Here is a 24,049-nt window from a genome sequence, read left to right as displayed (position 1 = left end):
AGAGATCCAGGCTAAATGTGTGCAAGCTTTAGAATTACACACCATTACAGCATAATATGAGTGAATAAAAGGGCTTTAAAGACAAAACTGTTCTGCATTCCAAAAGAAGTTAATTAATAAGTTCTATTTAATAGGTTAGGTAAGATACTTTTTTAGGGCACTGTCTTGCACTATGAGCTCCATTTACACATGAACGAAGAAAAAAAAAGTTTCAAGAGTTTCTAGTGCATGCTATGATTAACTTCATTAGTAGATCTCTTATAGCATTAAACAAAGAACAACAACAAAATACTGTAATTCATTTTCACATCAATCATCAGATAATAAAAACAGACTTTTCTGTTGATTCTTCATCAGCTGTCACCTATGAGGTGCTAATATCTTCCACTCCAAACAAGAGCACATCAGAGATAATGTACCTCACACATTTTACTCTTTAGTTGCAAGGTGTTGCATCCCTTTTAATTTATGTAGCAGAACACAAATACAGTGCGTAACAAATTTATTAGACAACATGTCATAAAAAAGAAATATATTTTAGAAATCTGTCAAAAACTTGTCTAAAACTAAAAACCTACTTAATGAACTGATGTTGTGTTTTTATACCACGTTTGAGTCGGCATACTGGACTTTTCTGGGAAGTCAGAAATAAATCAAACATCCGACCACTAAAACTAATTAATCTGTTCAGGAATGCAAATTAAAAAACTGTAATTTGGCATCTTAATCAACAATAATAGTGTGCAGTACTTTTTTCTGTAAAACGGTAAAAAATAATTAGATTTTTAGAATTAAAAATATTTCAATCAAAAAGCTGGAACATGCTGGTGGATTAATGATTACAGACACATAAAACATGATTTTTGGTAACTACCAATACTGTGAAGGACTGCATGTGCTTACTTTTTTCAACTAGAAAAGAGAAGTTGGACTGATAAATGAGTTTTCGGGGGGGAAAAGACACACTTCTGTGTAACTGTCAGATACATGACGACGAGAGCAGAACAGCAGAGGAGGCTGTAAAGCAGTTTCTCCACCTATAAAGGAAAGTGTGATGTACTGTTATTGTGGAATGACATTTCATATAAATGTGCATCGTATGCACACTTGTGCAACAATGTGATTTTCCCCTTACACGCTCACACGTGTGAATGTCCCCATCTACATTCAACACGCAGTCACTATTATAAACAACCGCCTCCGACAGACACGCAAATTCATACATGTGCACAGCAACAGAGCAAATGACAGATTCAGTGAAGGCGACAGGCAGGAAGAGAGAAAAGCAGGAGAGAGGGGAGTCAGAGAGAGGGAAGGTGGATGTGACATGATTTACAATGAGATCATTAACCTTGAGAAACAGAATGGCCTGTGCGACATAAACACTATCTCTGAGACAAACACCCTCTTAGAACAATACCATGTGTACACGCACAGACACACACACACAGACACAGACTGATGTACGAAAAGGCAAACACACATCCTGTGATCCTTAAAATAACACGACTTAAGCTGTGTCCCAGACACGGTGAAGATGTAATGGATTCACACTAGAAGAAGAACAAGAAGTGGCAAAATAAAGGTTTTTGGGTAAGAAGACAAATTCTTAAAATGCAGTAAACACAATTAATGCAGTAGCTGCTCAGAGCTGAAGTGACTGCTTCAGGAGAAAGGGTGCAAAGCTTCAGCTAACCAAAAATATTCAGACATGCATTCTGATTTTAAAAATGATATACTAAGACATTTAGATGTTTATATCTGATCATGATTTTGTACAGCAGAGACAGTGGGCTTCAAGCCACAGTACTTCCAGTGTTGGTCCCAAGCCTGGAAAAAACTGGGATGGTTGCATCTGGATGGGCATCCGCCATGAAATCATTGCCAAATCAAACATGCGGATGAGATTTTCATACTGATTCAGTCAGGGCCCAGAACAACAGGGTTCTGGCGGAAAATGTGCAACTGTTGGACAAAGACAAAAGACGAAGAAAGGGGGAACACCACAGAGAAGATTCATAGATAGTGAAGGAGGGTTGGTGTGACAGAGGAGGATGGGGTAAAGATGGTAAAAACAGAGCTGCTGAAAGAAGAAATGAGATTTTTAATCTCAATGAGATTTTTACCTGGATACATTTTTAAAAAAGGATTGCTAGAAGAAGCGATTTTAAGGATATAGGTACAATATCCTGCACTTTGAGTGCAATGAGCTATAAGCTAATAAGAGCATGCTAACACAGGACATTTACAAGGACATGCTAGCACATGTAGTTCTGCATGTCAGGTACAGACCACCTAACAGTTCTTTGAGTACACAGTATATTTACAACAGTCTTACTGTACTATTTTAACAGAGTATCAAATTAAATTTATACCAATTATGAATGCAAGTTAACAATCTTAGTAACTAAAATACTCATATGAATATGATAAAAATGTAACTTACAATTGTATGCAAGTTACATGTTGTAGTTTCCCTCAGATTTAATATTTCTTTTGTGTTTCTCAGATTTGTAATTTGGACCGTTTCCCCAACCTTTTCCCAGCTACATGCTGCCTATGTCTCTTTGTCCACTGCATTATGAGTACCAACAGCAGGCTGAGGAGTCTTTTGTATTTAACATACCAACTCTGTGCTTTGAGAACATTTTGCTGCTTAGTGAGAAAAATGCTGTTAAGTTAACAACAAATGCAGTTAATGTGAAATTTGAGATTGTAGATGTAAAGTAAGGTGGGTCGGGAAATTTATCCTCACCACAGGGAGCAGTCTAACCCACAAGGTGAAAACTACACAGAAATCGTAAAAAATATATAATGTTATCACTCCAACTCCAGCAGTGTGGATACCAGCATTATGTGACTAAAATATGCAAATTAAAAATTGTTCATTCATTTAAAGCTGTTTGAATCATAAATAACGTGCTGCTGTTTCTTTCCAAAAATGTAACATAAAAATATTTTCTGCGTTTGTACATACATTGTACATTTTAATAAACGCGGTGTAACAACAACAGATCCAGTAGTCACCTGTTATGTAAATAAATGTTTCACTGAACGTATCCTTTTTCATCCCGAGCTGGTAAGATTGCTGTTACCGGCTTCTAGTTCCTGTCCGCCATAGAAGTCGTACAGCCAGGTATGATCATGCTGTGGTCGGTGCAGTCAGGGCGTGACAGTCCTGGTACAGCGTCGCATGGAGCGCATCAAACTCACTGAGTTCCCTCTGGTCTTAATCAGCTCACCGAGCTCATCAAACGTTCCCCACGATGATCACTGTATCAGCTCCAGCACTGAAACCCTGTTGTTTACACCGTAGCTCCTCTGAGATTACAAGCAAAAATCACCCCCCACAGAGCATCTATGAAGGGGAAACTATCTATATAGGCCAAAACTACTTTCTGTAAACATGCCTTCTAATGCTTCACAGTTGGGGATTTTAACATCAGGCTAGCTTTTACTCCTTGTTAACCTCACAACCTTCAGCAAATTCAGCTGAATTGCTCCTCTGCAAACCGTACATGCGTGAATGTGCATGGTAGCTCTTCTGGTGGTTGTCGAGACACTTCCATCATGAGCAGATTGACATCCACAGACCAGTGTGGCTAAAAAACAATGTGACCATCAAATACATCACAGTGATATGCTTCAGATTAAAATGCAACCACACATTCATCACACAATCCTTATTTATTAACCATAAACGTACATCATTTCTAGTATAAATATTTAGTTCTCATAAGACATGCCGGCAGATTCCCTCTGGTAAATCCAGCTGTAAACATCTACAATCAAACACTGCCTACATATGGAGGAGAAAAAAACCTCATTCATCATCTGGCACAAAGGCTCATGGGATACATATCGACAAAAAGCCCTTTCACAAAGTGCATTATACAGCAGTCATGTCGCAGTGTCTTTAAATAGAAACTCCCATTTAAGAATTGTAAAATATATTTGGCAACTTGTCACTCTTAATGAGCGGATGTATAAAAATCAATTAGCATTTTTCCTTATTTTCTTTTCTCCTGTCAGTTCTTCACAACATAAATTACAAAATGGGTTTAAAATGGTGGAAGAGATTTTGTAAAACCTCTGGATAGAGCAAAGCAGTTAAATCAATGTTACTCTGTCAGTATTGTTAAATGATGAGACACTGAGAGGATTGCTGATTGAAAACTTGGATCATCTTCCACATTAAACCTTTTAAAGGTCCACATATGAAAAAATTCAAGTATTAAAGTAACAGAATTTTTGGACTTGTGTGATTTAAAGGCTGAGGCTCGTGTTTTCTGTTTGACACACTGCAGGTTTTGCACATTTCTCATAACAAAACACTCTAATTAACTCATCCAGAACATTACACAGCAAAAGCATAAAAAAACCGCAAGAAAATCATTCTAAAGATGATTCTTTTTTCTTTCTAGAGACAGTAACAGCTTTGTGCTTTTCATGAGAATTTGTCCCATTTTTGCTCACTTTAAATGTAAAACCATCAAGAGTGATGGTTAAACTGATGGGGAAAAACAACTAAATACTGAAGCACTGAAACTTACATTTTGATATGTGCGTAATGAAGATGGGAAAGCTTGCACACACTCTTAATGTTTGCATGCACAGAACCCAAGCAGCCACATTCCCCTCTGTCTTCAGCTGCAACCACTAGAGACAAAGCACTGAAATAAAGCCTGTTTACTCAAGATAAATAAAACCAAATGCTTTCCGGGTTCTTCCTGTGGTTCTGTTTCTTCCATTTAAGCTTCGTCATGATTGCAACACATCCATTTCATCTAATTTCTGACAGCTGAAAAGGCAACAGTAAGAAAGATATGTGAAAGGACTGCTGGGCTCATTCTACCGCAGCATTAATGTCCACTGATGCGTCAGTTAAGACTCTGTTAACATCAGAGTTGAAAAGTTTTACAATCAAAGTTACCGTTAATAAATCAAGTGATTAGATTTGATCTCAGCTTGCAACCACAGACGCTTTCACAACAAGAGGCTCCCTGTTTGATTATGACTCAATCGCATGTGTTTGCCAGCAGTCAGAGCTTTTCTGGGAACAATGTACTACAATTATTACTGTATATTATTTTTTTTCTCATAAAGAATTTTTATCTTATTTACGCAACACCCCACATCCCTCCCTGTTTTTTTTTAAAGTGTATATAAACACTTTCTCAACCCTTTTTGTTTGATTTTGATACTTTTGGATATCAAAACATAAAACTTCTCATACTATGAAAAGAAGATTTTAACTGACACACACATTAAGCGGTCACATTCAAATACGAAAGCGCCTGAACTTTGGATATCCTTCCTTATGTATATTTAAACTAGCTTTCATAAAAGTGCATGCTGACATACCGTAGTGTAATATTGTTATTTACTTATGTGTTTTAATGCTGTGACCTTTCCGCTGTGGCTGCTCAGCATCAGAAGACTCTGAAGTGATACCTATGTGCTTAAACAGCCTTGACAGTTTGAAAAAGTCAGTGTTACACATCCTCGTGCTGCTCCTGCCACACTCAGAGGAGGTCGGTTCCATCGTAGACCACAGGCTTGTCTAGACTCAGATGATACAGCACTTTCTTAGAGATGAACCTGACAAACAGGAGAGAGAGAAAAGGCTTTATGTTCTGCTTTGTTCAGTCTTATTCTGAACAGTTGTTGTTTAGAGCACAGCGTGACTAACCTGGAGAAGGAATTGTCAAAGATAAGTGTGTATTCTCCAGGATTTCTGACTTTTAGTTCCCCCTGTATTGTCTCCTTGTGGGAGTTACAACGGGTCAGAGGGATCAAAACCTGCAGAGAGCAAAGGAGAGAAATCCGGGTTAAGGATTTCTTCTGTGTACACAAGATGGCAACAGGAGGCAACATTTTACCAACTGTGAAACCAATTCAGAATCAGCTTACTGAATCTAAATCCCAATAAATGTGCAGAAAAGCTGTCGGACTTTCTCCACTGCTCCGTGACCTTTTTTAACCCTGTCCTGACACATTTTTATGTTTGTTGCCGGGCAGCTTACACAGTGGGCGGCTCTGCTACGGCTGCATAAGAACCACAGTAGAATAAAATATTAGCTCTGCTTTATCACTGAGGAAATATGAACTGAATAATTTAGTTGCTTCTGCATGCACACTGCATATTACATCAGGGGTCACAGAATACAGCCCCACACTATCAGCAGGCTGGGAAAGGCCGCTTGTCCCTCTCTGACTTGATTTATTGCTAATAAATATTTAGGAAAAATCCTGCAGCAGTCTGAGGTGTTTTGTTGACTTTGATGAAATAAACTGACACAAACTTTTACTTCAATCACTGGTGGTTAGACGGTTAGGCTAAATACACATCCACGGTATTATTAAGGTTACACTATATAAACAATCTCTAAACTGTAAACTATAAACTGTAAACTATACATGTACAGTTTATCTGTCATTGACTGCCTGGCAAATAGAAAAAACATATCCAAAATAAAAAAAAAACAAAAGTAAAAATACAAAACTATATACAAAAGCATGTGTACATATACCCGTATGCACATCTGTGTATATGTCAACCCATCAGTGCCAGAATTTAAACGGGAAACACTGACCAATCAGGTTTGAGCGGGCTTTGGATGCACATAGGTGAACGATCTGTATAGAAAGCAAAAAAATGGCGGCATTTGCCAGAAAACATCTGAAACCGTCAGCTATCGTCTGACAGCGTTTTAATTTTTTTAAATTAATTTTCATTTGTAAGTAATGACCTGAAAGCTTAGCCCCGACAACTGCTGCAAGCACAGGAAGTCCTCCATATTCTAAGACATCAGACTAGCAGATTGATTTTCATATCGCATCAGTGTTAAAAGTTGGCTATTAACACATCCATTACTATTCATTTGGAGTCATGTTTGTGTGGCGGTAGTCACGGCAGTAGTGCCTTTTGGTCACTATCCTCTCCTGAGGGGAACATCTGGCTATTTAGCTGCTGAATGCTCCACTGCGTTCAGCAGCTGTTAAATTGTGTTTGTTGAACACCAAGAACACTGAGACTGAGTCAGTGCTAAAAAAAATCAGTTTGAAAGATAACCAACAAACCCAGTGTTGTGATAAGCTGCATATGCGAGCGACTGTTTTCTGTAGATCAATTCTATTCTTTCATATTGCTTACCCTTTTCATTTTACAACTATCAAATGAGATCAAATGTTCACGTTAATGTTCACTGGTGAGTTTATATTCCTTTGGAGATCGGTTTACAGTTGAATAAATCCACTTTATTGGAATGGAATTGGATGGAAATGTATCTCTGTGAGGACGTGTCCTTCACCCATGGTTATACACATGCTGGGCTCTCACCTTGGCTTGTTCCAGTGGAGTCTCAGTGCTCTCCCTGTAGACCACACTGAAGGAGATGCTCTTTGGTTCAGATGTGAAGGTCCAGGACACGGTAGGACCACGGTTGCTCATGGTGATGGGGATGGTGCTGTAACAGCTGGATTTGATGAAGAGCTCTCGGGGGCTGTCGCCAAACGCTGCGATGTCATCCACCGTGAAGTGCACAGAGAACCTGCAGCATGTGGAACGAAACATTTCACGCTGAAACAGTGGCACTGCAGTACCCAACCCAGTTTAATCCCATATCATTTATCCATTTTTTAAACAAAATCCTAATTTCCAATTTACTTGATATTTTTCAGGGTTTTTTTCAGTTTATCCAGTCACTGTGCACAAAAAAGTATCCCGATATCTATCAAACACCTTAAGAAACACACCACATTTACTGTTAATGAGCTAGAATAAGTAACTTCAGGGTCATATTTCTGTTAAACTGTAAAAAATATTAATTACAAATATAGTTGGCTGGTATCTTATGCTACATGACTGAATTTGCAGCAGGTTGAGAGCAGCTAAAACGCTAACATTTCTCAAAACACAGTGGTAATAAGAAGTACCGTGATTCCCGGACTACAGAGCGCACCTGATTAAAAGCTGCATGCTCTAATTTTAGAAAGAAAATCAATTTTGTACTTGTACAGGCCCACCAGATTTTAAGCCGTATGCATTTCACCTGTAATATGAGATATTTACACAGAAATATTACATGTGAGGACTTTTAACGTTTAATTTAATCCGTAAAGTAACATAAACATGGTAACATAAACGTTATGGTAACATAAACGTTATGGTAACATACAAAAATTCATACTGCAAATGCTTCTTTTCCTCGAACAGCGCCTGTAACACGGCTACCTTTAAGTACACGTACGTATCGTAACACACAAATTACGTTGCTTATGGTTTTTTTACAATGTCTCTTAACAACCGGTAAAAATATATACCGTATACAGTGGGGCAAAAAAGTATTTAGTCAGCCACCGATTGTGCAAGTTCCCCCACCTAAAATGATGACAGAGGTCAGTAATTTGCACCAGAGGTACACTTCAACTGTGAGAGACAGAATGTGAAAAAAAAAAATCCATGAATCCACATGGTAGGATTTGTAAAGAATTTATTCGTAAATCAGGGTGGAAAATAAGTATTTGGTCAATAACAAAAATACAACTCAATACTTTGTAACATAACCTTTGTTGGCAATAACAGAGGTCAAACGTTTACTATAGGTCTTTACCAGGTTTGCACACACAGTAGCTGGTGTTTTGGCCCATTCCTCCATGCAGATCTTCTCGAGAGCAGTGATGTTTTGGGGCTGTCGCCGAGCAACACGGACTTTCAACTCCCGCCACAGATTTTCTATGGGGTTGAGGTCTGGAGACTGGCTAGGCCACTCCAGGACTTTCAAATGCTTCTTACGGAGCCACTCCTTTGTTGCCCGGGCGGTGTGTTTTGGATCATTGTCATGTTGGAAGACCCAGCCTCGTTTCATCTTCAAAGTTCTCACTGATGGAAGGAGGTTTTGGCTCAAAATCTCACGATACATGGCCCCATTCATTCTGTCCTTAACACGGATCAGTCGTCCTGTCCCCTTGGCAGAAAAACAGCCCCATAGCATGATGTTTCCACCCCCATGCTTCACAGTAGGTACGGTGTTCTTGGGATGCAACTCAGTATTCTTCTTCCTCCAAACACGACGAGTTGAGTTTATACCAAAAAGTTCTACTTTGGTTTCATCTGACCACATGACATTCTCCCAATCCTCTGCTGTATCATCCATGTGCTCTCTGGCAAACTTCAGACGGGCCTGGACATGCACTGGCTTCAGCAGCGGAACACGTCTGGCACTGCGGGATTTGATTCCCTGCCGTTGTAGTGTGTTACTGATGGTGACCTTTGTTACTTTGGTCCCAGCTCTCTGCAGGTCATTCACCAGGTCCCCCCGTGTGGTTCTGGGATCTTTGCTCACCGTTCTCATGATCATTTTGACCCCACGGGATGAGATCTTGCGTGGAGCCCCAGATCGAGGGAGATTATCAGTGGTCTTGTATGTCTTCCATTTTCTGATGATTGCTCCCACAGTTGATTTTTTCACACCAAGCTGCTTGCCTATTGTAGATTCACTCTTCCCAGTCTGGTGCAGGTCTACAATACTTTTCCTGGTGTCCTTCGAAAGCTCTTTGGTCTTGGCCATGGCGGAGTTTGGAGTCTGACTGTTTGAGGCTGTGGACAGGTGTCTTTTACACAGATGATGAGTTCAAACAGGTGCCATTCATACAGGTAACGAGTGGGGGACAGAAAAGCTTCTTACAGAAGACGTTACAGGTCTGTGAGAGCCAGAGATTTTCCTTGTTTGAGGTGACCAAATACTTATTTTCCACCCTAATTTACGAATAAATTCTTTACAAATCCTACCATGTGGATTCATGGATTTTTTTTTCACATTCTGTCTCTCACAGTTGAAGTGTACCTCTGGTGCAAATTACTGACCTCTGTCATCATTTTAGGTGGGGGAACTTGCACAATCGGTGGCTGACTAAATACTTTTTTGCCCCACTGTGTATACTACTTATCAATTTTATTGGTCTTCTGTTACCAGGCAAAATGTTTTTGGCCGCATGAAAAAAAAAAGATGCATTAGCCACATGTCAGTATAAGCTGCAGTGTTCACAGTGTGGGAAAAAAGTAGCGGCTTATGACCCAAAAACTACGGTATGTTGAAGATTTCTGCAGAATTCCATAAATCTCTGTAGAGCTGAAAAGATTGACGTGCAAAAACACAAGCTCACATTGCAACATTTCTTTTCTGATTAAAAAGGAATTTGAAAAAGTTATCTTGGAAATGAGAAACGTCTGAAATCCTACAGACCAAACCTTCATTGATCAGCTGTCAGATCGATTGATAACAAGAAGAATAATACTAGCAGTGTGCGGCTAGCAAGCAACCTTGAGCTGCTCACCCCTTGTGGTGATGAGAAAATGATTACAAAAGTCTGGAATTTCACTTCACTCTTTTTGAATCATTTTAATCTTGACTGGTTCCATCTGACGCTCACTGAGTGGCATAAATCATCTCGTTATATGACTCGCTTTATACCATGTTTACACGTTTGAAGTAGTGCATTCCCTGAATCTATAAATAGACTGTTTCCCTTTAAAATGTTGAAATTCAAAGTCCTGTTTACAGTTTTCGACCTTATCAAAGGTGTGTTCTTTAACACTGTAACTGAAAAACAGTGCTAACAGCAGAAAGTTTCCACACAGCCTGAACAAACCAGCTCCAGGTTACACCAGAAGTGAAACTGTGGATCTGCAACATGTACTGCACAATATTTAGAGAAGTTGATAACCCCCAAACCAGATTTGCTTCATTTTTCAGTTCCCTTTTAGAATGTAGTTCAACACTTTTATCACAAAAAGACAAGAGAAACTTCTTCTGAAAATTAGAAACCCAAACAAAACATTTGACCTCACAAAATGCAACTACACTTGTGGCTTTCAGGTGTAACTTTCACAGAAACTTACGTCAGTTCTCCAGATTTCAGCAGGCAGATCTCTGCGTCCTGTACCGCAGCGCTGAGGTCGTCAGTATCCTCTGATGTGACGTCTCCCGCACTGGCACTGCTGTTTCTAATCAAAACGGCATTTATATTTCAGATCAACACATACTTTACGGCTCATTATTCAAGCATTTTTTGAAGCTTACAAAAACACTAGACTGAATACATGTATGAGACTGAGCAGCAGTCTTGAGCTTCCCCTTCTTTCATTATATTTTGCTAAACAAATGAAAATTATTGTAAGAAGGGCATATGTGGGAGGCAATATTTAAGAAAATCAGAACAGTTATTACAATAAAAACACTGAATTTTGGAAGCAGTTGATTCACAGTCTTGTAGACATCTAAAGCATCAAGAAATATATCTACCAAAGCCTCATCGGGCAAGTTTTGATCATTTAAAAACAAAATCTATTTAATAAAAAAAACTCACTAGTTTTTCAAGTTTTACAAAATTGTTTCAGTTTATATAATCCAGTGTTTTTAATTTTAATCAGACGTCTAGTTTTTATTTTTATGGTAGTTTACTGAAATGTAGTTTCAGTTAGTTATAATAACCATGGCAGCAACTGATAGAATCATGCGCTCACACAAATTGAAAGTCGATATTTGTTTTTCTTTCTTTCTTCCCCCCTTTCTCACCGTCTCTTCTCCCCTCTGTTTTTCTTTCTCTCCCTCTCTTTCTTTCATTCTTTCTCCCTGTCCTATCCCCCAGTCATGTCTGTCCCGTTTGTAACAACCGAAAATAAAATAAAATAAATACATAATTATAATAAAGGTCAATCAAATGGACCAATATGGCAAGGCCATGATGATCCACTTGGTAAAATAAATCCGCTTGGCATCTTTTTTGGCCTTAAGACAACAATTCTGATGGCTAAAGATCCAAACGGGACAAAAAAAAACAAAAAAACAAAAACAAAGTTGATATTTGGTATGAGCACCTTTATTCTTCAGCACAGCCTGGCCAAGTTTTCTTGTGATCTCTTTAAGCAGTCATCATAGAACCATAGAGAAGCCTGTAGAAGTACACCAGTACTTCTACAGGCTTCTTGAAGTGCATTCAAAGCTCTTCTTTGGATGTTTCTACCTTTTGTTTTGTTTTCGGGTGATCGTGGCTCAAGAGTTGGGAATTTGCCTTGTAATTGGAAGGCTGCCGGTTCGAGCCCTGGCTTGGACAGTTTCGATCGTTGTGTCCTTGGGCAAGACACTTCACCCCTTGTCTACTGGTGGTGGTCAGAGGGCCCGGTGGCGCCAGTGTCCGGCAGCCTCGCCTCTGTCAGTGTGCCCAGGGTGGCTACAATGTAGCTTGCCATCACCAGTGTGTGAATGTGTGAGTGAATGGGTGGGTGACTGGATGTGTAAAGCGCTTTGGGGTCCTTAGGGACTAGTAAAGCGCTATACAAATACAGGCCATTTACCATTTCTGTCGAGATGATGCCACACTGTTTCAATAATAATGTTGATGTCCAGTCTCTGGGGAGGACAGTGATCGTCTAACTGGCATTGTGTTTGGGATGAACGCTGTTGCCAAGCTATAAATTCCAGATGGCATTGCATGGTGGATCAAAATCCGATGGTACAAGTTTTCTGTTATGTGTAGTCACAACACTGGTTCATCCTTCGAGTTAGGTGACTTTCTTGAATTACTCATAGATCAGTGTTGACTGGCTTGAGTTTGTTAAACAAAGCAAAAAAGAACATTCTTCTGAAAATGATCCAGTAAAATGACTGGAGTGGGAAGAAGTAAAAAAGCTGCCAATGTCCAAAGAAAAACTGAAAAAAAAAAAAACAATAACGGGAAAATCGGACTGCTTGGAAGAAAAATATGAAGAACTGAGGAGTGGCTCAAGACTTTTGCACATTACTTAAATACATTTAAAAACAACAATAAAAGCCAAATAAATTAACAATAAAATCCTCAAGAATAGAGACCTCAAGTACAAGTAATAGCTTATTGACTTCACATACCAAAGACGCCAACGTACTGCTAAAGAAGTACAAATCTATGTCTTAGAGCATATGTCATTTGTTTTGGGATATGCAAATGTGTTAAATATAAAATTGTAATTATATTCCGGGGTAAGTGAATTTTTCAATAATCACTTTAGCAGTCATGCTTATTTCTGGCTGCTTCTGATTAATCTGGAGCACACTAAGTAGACTGTTTCAGAGGAGGCATGTTGCAAAGGACAGGTGCAAATAGAAAATCTGTTTTGGTGGCTGTTATTAATCTGCCATGCAGTGTCTGATAATCCTGTTGCTTACTATATCTGTCCATCTGTGTGTGAGATACTTACAGTTGTGCTGCCCCCTGCTGTCCATGTCCAGGCGAGCAAGCGGGGACAAAAGACAGGGATTCACTGTCGTACGCCCCAATCACTTCTTCATCTGTGATAATGTCAAAAACACCATCGTCCAGTTTCTCATCTCCACCTGCTCCTAGAAGATAAACATCATATTCACCATAGATCTTTATTGTTAGCTCTTACTGTAGTGTGTATATCACTACCGTGTCCCCAATATAAATTAAATATGTAAATATTTTATCCTTTGACACATTAATCCAGTGAGTGTGTAGGAGACTACCTGAAACACCGCTTACAGCCAGGCCAGCCTGCAGAAAGCGCCTAAATGGTGTTCCCGGTGTGCTGTGAGTCACTTCTTCCTGCGGGTGGCGCTCAACTACTGCACTGTGCTGGTTGTAACAGTCCTTACAGCAGCGCTCTCTGTTGCCACCCTGCTGGATGCTCACTGTGTTGCTGCAACAGTAGTAGCAGAAAGGACGACCACACAGCCTAGAATAAGGCAAAAAGATTGAGACAGAGCGTGTTAGTGCAACTCGCTGTGAAATGTTCACTGGAGAGAATTGACCTGTGCGTTGTAGTTCCTTTTATGTGAAGTATAGATTTGCACAAAAAGAAATGAAACTATCAAAGGTAAAAAAAGGGCATTAAAAAACAGAAGACGTGTAAAAATGTAACTTGTAGGACTTGATAGTTCCTTAGTTTTCAGCCTTCATCTCTGGGTAGTCAGCAGTTTTTGATCTAAAACCCTAAAGCAGTGCTATGGGACAAAACATGTGACTCATAACAGCCACTTCAGAGGTGGAGTGGATAAACAGGAAAAAAGCTCAATTGAATGACCTATGAGTAAAGCTTGAGCACTACTGATGTAAGGTAAAAGTAAAGGAAGAGCATTTAGGCATGTAAATGTGGTTAAGACGACCTGCTGAAGCTCCAACAGAGCATCAGAACAGGGAAGAAAGCTTTAAGTGGCGTTGAACTTGATCGTGTTGTTGGTGCAAGACAGGCTCGTGTGAGTGTTTAAGAAACTGCTGATCTACTGGAATACTCCCACACACCCATCTGTAGGGTTTACAGACAATGGCTTTAAAAAGAGGAAATCTACAATGAGCAACAGTTCTGAGTAACAGTGCCTTGCCAGAGGTCAGAGCTGAATAGTAACGCTGCTTCAAGCTGATAGGAAAGCAACCACTTGTTACTACCAGTTTATGCAGAAGACCATCTCTGAATTTAGAACACACCGAATGTTGAAAAGGACGGATTGCATCACCAGAAGATTGTACCGAGTGTCACTCCTATCAGCTCAGGAAACGTCCCGCAAGTTCTCAAATTAGTGCCATGAAGGTTTGAGGCAACTATGAAGGCAAAAGAGGGTCCAACCGGGTACCCGACAAGGTGTACATTTGCTGAATTGAGAGTGATGCATTTGTGAGGGATACCATTCAGTGGTAGAACAGAGTGTATCTGAATAATGATCACAAAGCTTCATGAGGCACAAAGAGTTCTGTATCATAGTCACTTTGACTTTGTCTTCACTTCCCTCAGGTCACTGAGGGTCACGGTCATGCATTATCATGTCCTACACATGTGTGCATGTTTTGAATAAGCACAGTCTTTTGCAGAACTAAGTTTGTAGAAGTGCTTTGCAATGCTCAATGTAAACCAAGTGAGGAATGTGTGAGAAAACAGTTATCACACAACCACAGTGTAAACACGCAGTGAATGACCTCAGAGTGTTGAGAAGCTGTGAAAGAAATGAGTGTGCTTTTACTGGTTGGTGCTTCCAAGCAGTTTCTGTTTTGATGGACCATCACCTGCAGCTGTACTTGCGGAACCACCAGCTGAACTGAGTGTGGCAGCCCAGACAGTAGTTAACGTCCCTCTCCGACTCCTCATCCCGCAGCTTCTGCTCAAACTCCAGAGCGTCTGACTTCTGCCAAAGGGCATCTTTCTCCCTGCAACAAGCACAAGCATATTTTTACACTTTTCAAAATCCGCCCTTCCAGTGTGGATGTCACGGTACCAGAAATTTAGATTATACTGATACCAGTAGAATGATTTTTGACAGCCAATTTGATACGGACTGTTCTTAAAGTTAAACTCCATTATTAGGAATGTTGGAGGCAGTTTATTTAAAATGCTAACATTATATTTTATGAGACAGACTGAAATGTGATGGTTGCAGAATAGCCTAACCAAAAGAAAAAGGTAAAAAAGAACTTAAGAATAAAAACAAAAACCCCCAGAAATGATTTTGTATTAAGCTAATCTGTGGAAAAAGAAAAGACGTTTATACCTGATGAGCTCAACTCAGCTCACATTTTACAGTCTGGTCTCTTAGCTTAGCTTCGGTTTCCTGGAGCTTTTCAAGTAACTCTGCTTGGCTTTTCTGCGACGCTATAATGTTCTTCTCTAACTTTTCAGCTTTGGTAGTGAATGAATCCAGTTCCTGTTGAGTTGTGGCTAACTGTTTCTTCAGTGTGGACTGACTGCCGAGAAGCTCAGTATTCTCATGCTCCAGCTTCTTTAACTGAGCATCAGATTGCTCCCTTTGCATAAACGCCTTCTGAACCATCTCCTCCAATTTCAGGTTTTCATCTAAAAGCTTTTTCTCTCTGTCTTCCACACTCATCTTTGCAGCTTCTACTCTACTTCTGAAGTGCTTCTCAGACGCCTTAAAAGAAGCTAGCTGGTCTAACAGGGCAGCCCTGCTCTCAGTTAGCTCGGAAATGCTTACCTCACTTTTCCTAACCGTTTGGAGAAGCTTAGCATTTATTTCCATTAGACTGCTGAACTGTGTTTTGTCATCTGCAGTATTCTCTGATTGACTGCAAGATGTTATTTCATCATCAATAATTCGAGGGGCCACTGTTTCTTTCCCCACGTTTAGCTTATCTAACTGCTCCTCCAAATGTTTGATTCTTTCTGAACCCCCAGAAATGATTTTGTATTAAGCTAATCTGTGGAAAAAGAAAAGACGTTTATACCTGATGAGCTCCACAAGCCTTTCTTCCAAATTGATTTTGGTACGGTAAAGATCATCCAGTTCAGCAGCCATTTTCACGTCAAAGCTTTGTTTGTCCTGTGTGACTCTCCGTAGGTTTTCAGCCATCTCCTGACAGGCCCGCTGAGCAACTGCTAACGCCTCCTCAGATCTGCATATAGCACAAATACATGCTGACCAAAAAAACATGGAGGATCGAGCATCCATGCAGACCTTATCCCAGCTGTCACTAGGAAAGCAGGGTACACCCTAGAAAGGCTAACAGTCATCACAGAGCTAACACACAGAGACAAGCAATCATGCTCTCATTCACACCTACGGCCAAATTAGACTTGCCAATTAACCTAACATGGGTGTCTTTAGACTGTGTGACAAAGAGGGAGTACCCAGAGAGATTCGACTCCGTGCCACCAACACAGACAACGTGTATTTGGTTGTGTCTGGGCTAGACAGCTCACAACAGACAAGATTAAAAACTTTTATCAGGAGCTTTAATTTGGTCCAGAATGTGTGATTATGAATACAGTATCTCACCTTGATAAATTCCCTTTCAGATGGATTATCTCGTCTTCTTTCTGCTGGATGAGGTTTTCAGACTCGGCCATCTGGATGTTTGTCTCCTCAATCTGTTGGCAGTATCTCTGATTCTCAGCCTGCAATCAGCGCAGCAAAGCACAGCCTTATTTCTTTCTCTTTGTGAATTATGTTTGTGAATATAACATTATGGTTACTTCAATTGACAATATACAGAATGGAACTGCAATTTGTTTTCCCATTTATCAACCCCACACATGAAAATGCAGATCGAGCTGCGCAAGCTACACATGCGTTTTGTCACGCATCATCCTCCAGCGATGACTTTAGTGTGGTCAGTGTTAGACAGCAAAGAAGTTCCATTTCCACATGTAAAACCACTTCACTATGTGAATACTGTCAGCATGTTGACCACAACTAAAAATCTTCTTGCAAAATTAAACCAATGCGAGTTTCAGGTGGCTTTTATGACGATGAATAACAGACAAAGAGCCTTCAAAATAAATGTGGGAAAAAAATAACTATCTCAGGGAAGTTCTCTAAAATAATTAGAGATGTAAAATACAAAATGCTTCACATAAAGCAGTATTCAGAAGCTGTTTTCTTTGCATGAATTTCCCACTCAGGACCATAACCTGTTGGTTTTAATGGTCAAAAACCAACAGAAATTATTTTTAAGAGGAGTCTGTTTGTTGGTAGTTTGGCTCTTTAACTTTCTTCTTTAACCCAAGTGGAGGAGTTTAAGCATCTCGGGGTCTTGTTCACGAGTGATGGGAGAAGGGAGCGGGAGATCGACAGACGGATTGGTGCAGTGGCTGCAGCGATGCGGACGCTGTACCGGTCTGTTGTGGTGAAGAGAGAGCTGAGTGTAAAAGTGAAGCTCTCAATTTACCGGTCGATCTACGTCCATACCCTCACCTATGGCCACGAGCTGTGGGTAGTGACCGAAAGAACGAGATCGCAAATACAAGCGGCGGAAATGAGCTTCCTCCGAAGGGTGGCTGGCCTTTCCCTTAGAGATAGGGTAAGAAGTTCGGCCATTTGAGAGGGGCTCAGAGTAGAGCCGCTGCTCCTCCACATCAAAAGGAGCCAGCTGAGGTGGTTCAGGCATCTGACAAGGATGCCTCATGGGCGCGGTTTTCCGGGCATGTCCCACCGGGAGGAGGCCCCGGGGCAGACCCAGGACACGCTGGAGAGATTATATCTCTCGGCTGGCCTGGGAACGCCTTGGCTATGCTGGAGGAGGTGGCTGGGGAGAAGGAGGTCTGGGCTTCTGTGCTTGGGCTACTGCCCCCGCGACCCGGCCCCGGATAAGCAGAAGAAAATGGATGGACTTTCTGTTTACAACACCGTACTGAATTTTTTATCCTCTTACCTCTAGCCCCTTGAGGTTGTTCTCCAGGGCAACTACCTTCTCATGCTCAGTCTGGAGCTGCAATTTAACATCCTCTAACTCTTGAATCGTGCTCTAGATGGACAAAAAATAATCAGAAATTCATCATTAACGTTGAGCAGGGTATGTAGAAAACATATCTAGTTGCACTCTAGCCGAGTTGGTATAAATCTTTCTATACATTCTAGTTATTTTCAAAATCATGGCCTAAATATTTTAGTAGTAACAAAAAAGATGACTTGTTTATATTGCTCGTGTACAGTGCAGTGAGACTGTGCAACTTTTTCTAAAAGCACGTGTCTGCATCTTAGCAAGAGTTCAGTGGTATGGTTACTTATTCTCAGGACTGCAGATGAAATTATTTGAGAATATGGGAATGCGTTTGTATTTCTCTGTAATAACCAGTGATTTTCCCCGATAACCAGGTGCAGGTTCTGTCGCTCACCTCACTATATTAAAAAGTGGAATCATCAAACAGCTCTGTAAATTGCTGTACAATTTGAGGATAATATTATTTCAAAGAAAAGTGTAGGCAGCAGATAAAAACTTCCACAAACTGACATAGAATTTGTGGAATTTCTGGCAGTTTTACAAAAACGCAAAGCGTGAAAATCTCCTCTAGTGCCGGGGAGGCTTTCACATGTAAATGAAAGTGCAGTACAAATGCAAATTGGGACCACTGCTCCAAAAGTAACACCTTTTTTCTCAAATGTCCTGACTCCATTTAAGATCTTGTATGCTATACTTAGATCAGGCTTCATTTATGTATGTACTCATGACTGAAACTTGAATAATCTGCTTTATATTTCCAAACACATGATGCTGAATGACATTATGTGGCAATACTCATATGCAAATGCAGCACGTAGCAGGGGTTTCAATGTCATTTTTGTTGAGTGCTCAACTTTAGCGTCATTTCAGCTCATCGTGTAAGATCTGAATTTTTGTAACCGACCAGACTCGAGATAAAAGTGCACAAGAGGGTCAGTCTGTACTAATATTTCAGTTATATATCAAAGCAGGAGCAAAGAGATGGTCAGAAAAAGGAAAAAATAAATAAATACCTGCTTTATTTCCTTCTTTAACTTAAGTAACTCTATACCAGCACTGATGGGTTGCGACATATTCATTAAGAAGAACACATGAACAATGCCAACCAACCATAATCACAGCTTACAAGGACAAGACTGATGCACAATCCTAAATTTGCATTAAAAGAATGAGCTCAAAAGTTAACATTAAAAAGAAACCTGTAATTTCGCTAACAGATTTCTTTCAAAAAATTAAGCTGCGTAAAACTGTTTTTCAGTTTATAAGAAACAGTTTTGTTTACAAGGAAGTATGTCATAAACGGGAAGACAACAGTAACTTTGTACATGTATACTTTACTCTGCCTGACCTGGAGCTGGCTTTCATGGCTCACAGCTTCACTGCTGAGCTGCAACTGCAGTTGTTGATTCTCTTCCTGGTTCATCTCCCGCACAGCTTCGACTTCCTGTTGGGCCTCCCTCAACTGTTTCTCCAGTTTCTCCTTGGATGCCATCAAATTCTCAGTGTTTGGGAGCTGACTGTGGAGCTCCTGGTTCTCCTTGCGCAGCTGCTCCATGCAGGCATTCAGCCTTCCTGCTTCCTGAGCCGCCTCCTCCTCCAGCTCCTGCAGCTTTGTTGACTGACCCTCCCAGCGCAGCCGAGCCTCCTCGTTCTCAGCGGTCAGCATGCACACGTGCACTCCTAGTTCTGCGGTCTCTGTGTTGGCTCTGTGAAGGGCCTCCCTTGATTCACTGTTCTCCAGACACAAAGCATTGTAACGCATCTTAAGCTTATCAAGCTCCTCTCTAGAGGCCGTCACCTCTGCAGCAAGACCGGCTCGAGCCTGTGCCTCGCCATCTCGCTCACGAATAAGAGCCTCCTCACGCTCGCGAGATCTAAGAATTTCATCCACATGCCGGCGGTTTAGTTCCTCCACTTGGGCCTTCAGTTGTTCTACTAAAACACGAAGGTCTTCTCTGGAGGCTTCTGTCACCTCCTGCAGGGCCTGAGCTTTCATCCTCTCCTCATTTCCTGCCAGGAGTTGTGCCCTAAGCTCCACCACCTCTTCCTGGAGCCTGGTTACCTCTCTCACGTTGACTTCCAGTTGTGCCTCAGCTATAACCAGCCTGAATGGGGCCTCTTTGGATTCCACTGAGGAAGTCTGGTGCTCACTGTGAAGCTTTTGCATTTTTTCGTTGCTCTCTGCGGCTCCTTTTTCATCATGCAGCTCCCCACTCCTGCTTTCTAGCTCATCAGTTCGACCTTGGAGAAGCTCACATTTTACAGTCTGGTCTCTTAGCTTAGCTTCGGTTTCCTGGAGCTTTTCAAGTAACTCTGCTTGGCTTTTCTGCGACGCTATAATGTTCTTCTCTAACTTTTCAGCTTTGGTAGTGAATGAATCCAGTTCCTGTTGAGTTGTGGCTAACTGTTTCTTCAGTGTGGACTGACTGCCGAGAAGCTCAGTATTCTCATGCTCCAGCTTCTTTAACTGAGCATCAGATTGCTCCCTTTGCATAAACGCCTTCTGAACCATCTCCTCCAATTTCAGGTTTTCATCTAAAAGCTTTTTCTCTCTGTCTTCCACACTCATCTTTGCAGCTTCTACTCTACTTCTGAAGTGCTTCTCAGACGCCTTCAAAGAAGCTAGCTGGTCTAACAGGGCAGCCCTGCTCTCAGTTAGCTCGGAAATGCTTACCTCACTTTTCCTAACCGTTTGGAGAAGCTTAGCATTTATTTCCATTAGACTGCTGAACTGTGTTTTGTCATCTGCAGTATTCTCTGATTGACTGCAAGATGTTATTTCATCATCAATAATTCGAGGGGCCACTGTTTCTTTCCCCACGTTTAGCTTATCTAACTGCTCCTCCAAATGTTTGATTCTTTCTGAACTCGCAGCTAGCTCTTTCTCTCTGCTTTTAAGCGTTTTTCTTAAATCCAAGCTCAGACTCTCAAGTTCCTCATTCTGGCTGCTACTGAGACTACACTGCTTCTCTACCTCCTCCCTCTCTTCCTGGAGCATTTTTCTCAGTTCCTCCGCCTGCCTTTCCCTGCATTCCAGTGAGGCCTGCAGGTCCTGAAGCTGTGCTCTCAAATTCCCTGTCTCTTTCTCTTTCAAAGTCAATGCCCCCTGAATTCGACCAACCGCACTCTGGAGCTCCTCTAACCGCATGAGCGCTGCCTCCCGTTCGTCATCAGCTCCAGCTTTTACTTCAGCTAGCCTCTCCTTAGCATTCTTCAATTCTTCTTCCCTGAGTTTTAGTTGCTGCGACAGACATTCACAGTGCCTCGCCGTGTCCTCAGCCTCTCTCTTAGCCTCCAGCCTCCCCTCCTCTGCAGACTTGAGTTTATCCAGGAGTTCCTGGATTTTCCAGGCTGATTCACAGTAACTAGCAGTTTGTTGGCCCCTTTCTTTAAGAGCCTCATCTAACTTAGAAAGAAGCTCCATATTTTTGTTCTCAGCAGTTGTGAGTCTATCTTGAAGTTCACTTCTTATCGGTTCCCTGCAGGTTTGATAGTGATTAACTCTTTCTTCACTGTATGTTTCTGGGTTACTTTGGACTGCTGTAGATGTCGAATTGGCAGACTTCTGAGCTGACAACTGTTCTTGAAGGTGTTTTACAATATCTTTCAGCTCCGCAGCCTCCTTGCCTAACTCCTGAACCCGCACCAAAAGCTCCTGCTGTCTGAGCTCGGACTGGTCAAGCTCAATGCGCAGATTCTCTGCAATGCTGCAGGAAGAAGGTTCCCCCAGTTCTCCCAGTTCATCAAGACCACTGTGGCTCAAGTCTGGGACTGGAAGGAACTCCTGACCCTGTTCAGTGCATGGAAAAAGAGAGAGCAAAGGTCAGGTGCATTAAACATTAGTCACATTTAACCAGAAAATTGTGGGAAATACTGATATAACAGTTTTTGTGTACCTGTGAGTGTGAATAACTGCTAACCAGACTGTTCACACTAGAGCAGCGACTCGGGGGTTTCCAAAGGTAAGCTGAGGAGCCAGATCCTAATGTTCGCCTTTGTTAATGAGACACCAAATATTAGGGTCACATAATGACAAACAGTGAAAATGCTTTATTTTAAAGTTCTGCTAATTTTCTGTAATATATACCAGAAAGAACTGTATTATTTAGAAATGGTTAACAGGAAGTAAAAACCACACCTATATACAATACACATACCAAGAACATGCCAAGATTTTAAAGAACCCAAGAAAATATGCAATATTTACAGAGTATAACTGAGGTCATTTTAAAAAACTCTTAGTTCTTCATTTTAAAAGGAACTATCTTGCCTAATTTTACTGTGGGAGCCCATACTCAGTGGCATTTAATTCTGTAGAAAAGATTAACATAAAAAACGAAAAAAATCCCATAGACTGCCATAAAGTCTACTTTTAGATGAGATTAGTTCATTCGATGAAATGAGAAAAGTTAATTTAATTTTAGCAGTATGTTAAATGGACGAACAGATTTGAAATGTAGTCCAGCTTTTATGCTTTTCTTGTTAGTGGGGAAAATATGAGTCAATTTACACAAATACAAGCAAGGAAGTCACTCAGACGTTACACATTTCTTCTCTGGAATTAGAAAGTGATGATTTCATGCTACTCATTGGAAATAGAATTGACAACCGCAGCAAATTCTTTTTAAGAATTTCTTAAAAAGAGTGCAGGACTCTACTGTCTTTTCTAATAGCTTGTAAAAATAGTAATAACAATACATTTTATTTATAGGCACCTTTAAAAACCCTCAAGGTCACCTTACATTATTTCAGCAAAATAAAAACATAAAGTAAACAAATAAAATCACAACTATAAAACTAATTGAGGTAACAATAGACTAAGACCAAGTTATAATGAAGGGTTTGCAGTTCTGAACAGATTGAGTCGTGATTTAAATGTAGAGGGCATTTATAGTCCGGAGATCTGGTGAAAGTGCACTCTATATGTATGTAAGATCACACAAATACGGAGGAGCAAGGTTATGAAAGTATTGCTTGAATTTATTGCAACGAAGTTGAAAGTTTTGACAAAGCTGCTGATAGAAGAAACAATGATCCAAGTTCACACACTGTCAGCAACCACACACACACACACACACACACACACACCTACGCACACACGAGCAATACAGCAAAAAGACAGAACTGTGAATGTGCAGGGAGATAAGATAATTAGGTGTTAACTTCAAGTTGTGAAAAACCCAGTACGCTTTCACCACAATTCAACATTTGCAAAAAAATAATGTGTTCAGTCTAGATATTTAGTCTCTTACACCTTACATGTTTTCCAGGTTGAAGAATTATGTGTTATAAAGTTTTTTAGTCTTCTATTGTTCATACATACATACCTTGCAAATTTTGGCCAATCTGCATCAAGGTCATAACCTCTGGCTGCCACATCAAATTGGATCTGGTTGAGTTCATAAAGATTGTTGATTATGTCTCCAGTCAGGTGAGACTTGAGGAAAGGACTCCGGGCATAATACCAGTCACTTTATCGGAAGAATAGAAAAAAAAGTTGAAAAAACAACTCACAAAATGAAAGTCAGAGAATTTCAACTAGTAAAAACAGAAACATTCAGAAAAAATACATTTAAAGGTATGATATACATCACAGACATTGGCATACAAAGCTAATATTCAAATTAAAGCTTTCCCTTTATGCCCACAACTTGTCAATAGAAACAATGGCAGTAAAAAACAGCTTTAAATAGCACTATAAAGCAATACTGTCACCTTGTTGTTGTTAACCTTGTTAAACGTGACAAGATATTTTATCTTTATATCTTTATACCGTACCTTTTACATAATGACAATACACATCACACTTTTAATAATAATTGTT

General features: G+C 40.4%; 1 protein-coding gene across 6 annotated transcripts in view; it reads right to left on the bottom strand.

Moving 5' to 3' along the window:
* Positions 1 to 3,668: 3,668 nt before the first annotated feature.
* fyco1b (FYVE and coiled-coil domain autophagy adaptor 1b) overlaps positions 3,669 to 24,049 on the bottom strand; it is a 28,036-nt gene continuing 7,655 nt past the window's right edge. For 3 of the 6 annotated variants that reach the window (XM_004542915.4, XM_076876544.1, XM_004542917.4), the window contains 13 exons: positions 23,553 to 23,696; positions 22,122 to 22,218; positions 19,574 to 22,015; positions 18,157 to 18,249; positions 16,782 to 16,900; positions 16,231 to 16,398; positions 15,058 to 15,198; positions 13,527 to 13,735; positions 13,238 to 13,379; positions 10,904 to 11,008; positions 7,343 to 7,553; positions 5,693 to 5,802; positions 3,669 to 5,601 (listed from right to left, as the gene is read on the bottom strand). In XM_004542915.4, the coding sequence (XP_004542972.2) occupies positions 5,526 to 5,601; positions 5,693 to 5,802; positions 7,343 to 7,553; positions 10,904 to 11,008; positions 13,238 to 13,379; positions 13,527 to 13,735; positions 15,058 to 15,198; positions 16,231 to 16,398; positions 16,782 to 16,900; positions 18,157 to 18,249; positions 19,574 to 22,015; positions 22,122 to 22,218; positions 23,553 to 23,696 (4,057 nt within the window). In that variant the 3' untranslated portion in view covers positions 3,669 to 5,525. The remainder of the gene's footprint in view (positions 5,602 to 5,692; positions 5,803 to 7,342; positions 7,554 to 10,903; positions 11,009 to 13,237; positions 13,380 to 13,526; positions 13,736 to 15,057; positions 15,199 to 16,230; positions 16,399 to 16,781; positions 16,901 to 18,156; positions 18,250 to 19,573; positions 22,016 to 22,121; positions 22,219 to 23,552; positions 23,697 to 24,049) is intronic. The other 3 variants (XM_076876545.1, XM_004542916.4, XM_076876546.1) reach the window with 3 other exon arrangements.

The sequence above is a fragment of the Maylandia zebra genome, linkage group LG18 (genome assembly GCF_041146795.1).
Source record: "Maylandia zebra isolate NMK-2024a linkage group LG18, Mzebra_GT3a, whole genome shotgun sequence".
Lineage (NCBI taxonomy): Eukaryota > Metazoa > Chordata > Actinopteri > Cichliformes > Cichlidae > Maylandia > Maylandia zebra.
This window is presented reverse-complemented; position numbering and strand designations above follow the sequence as displayed.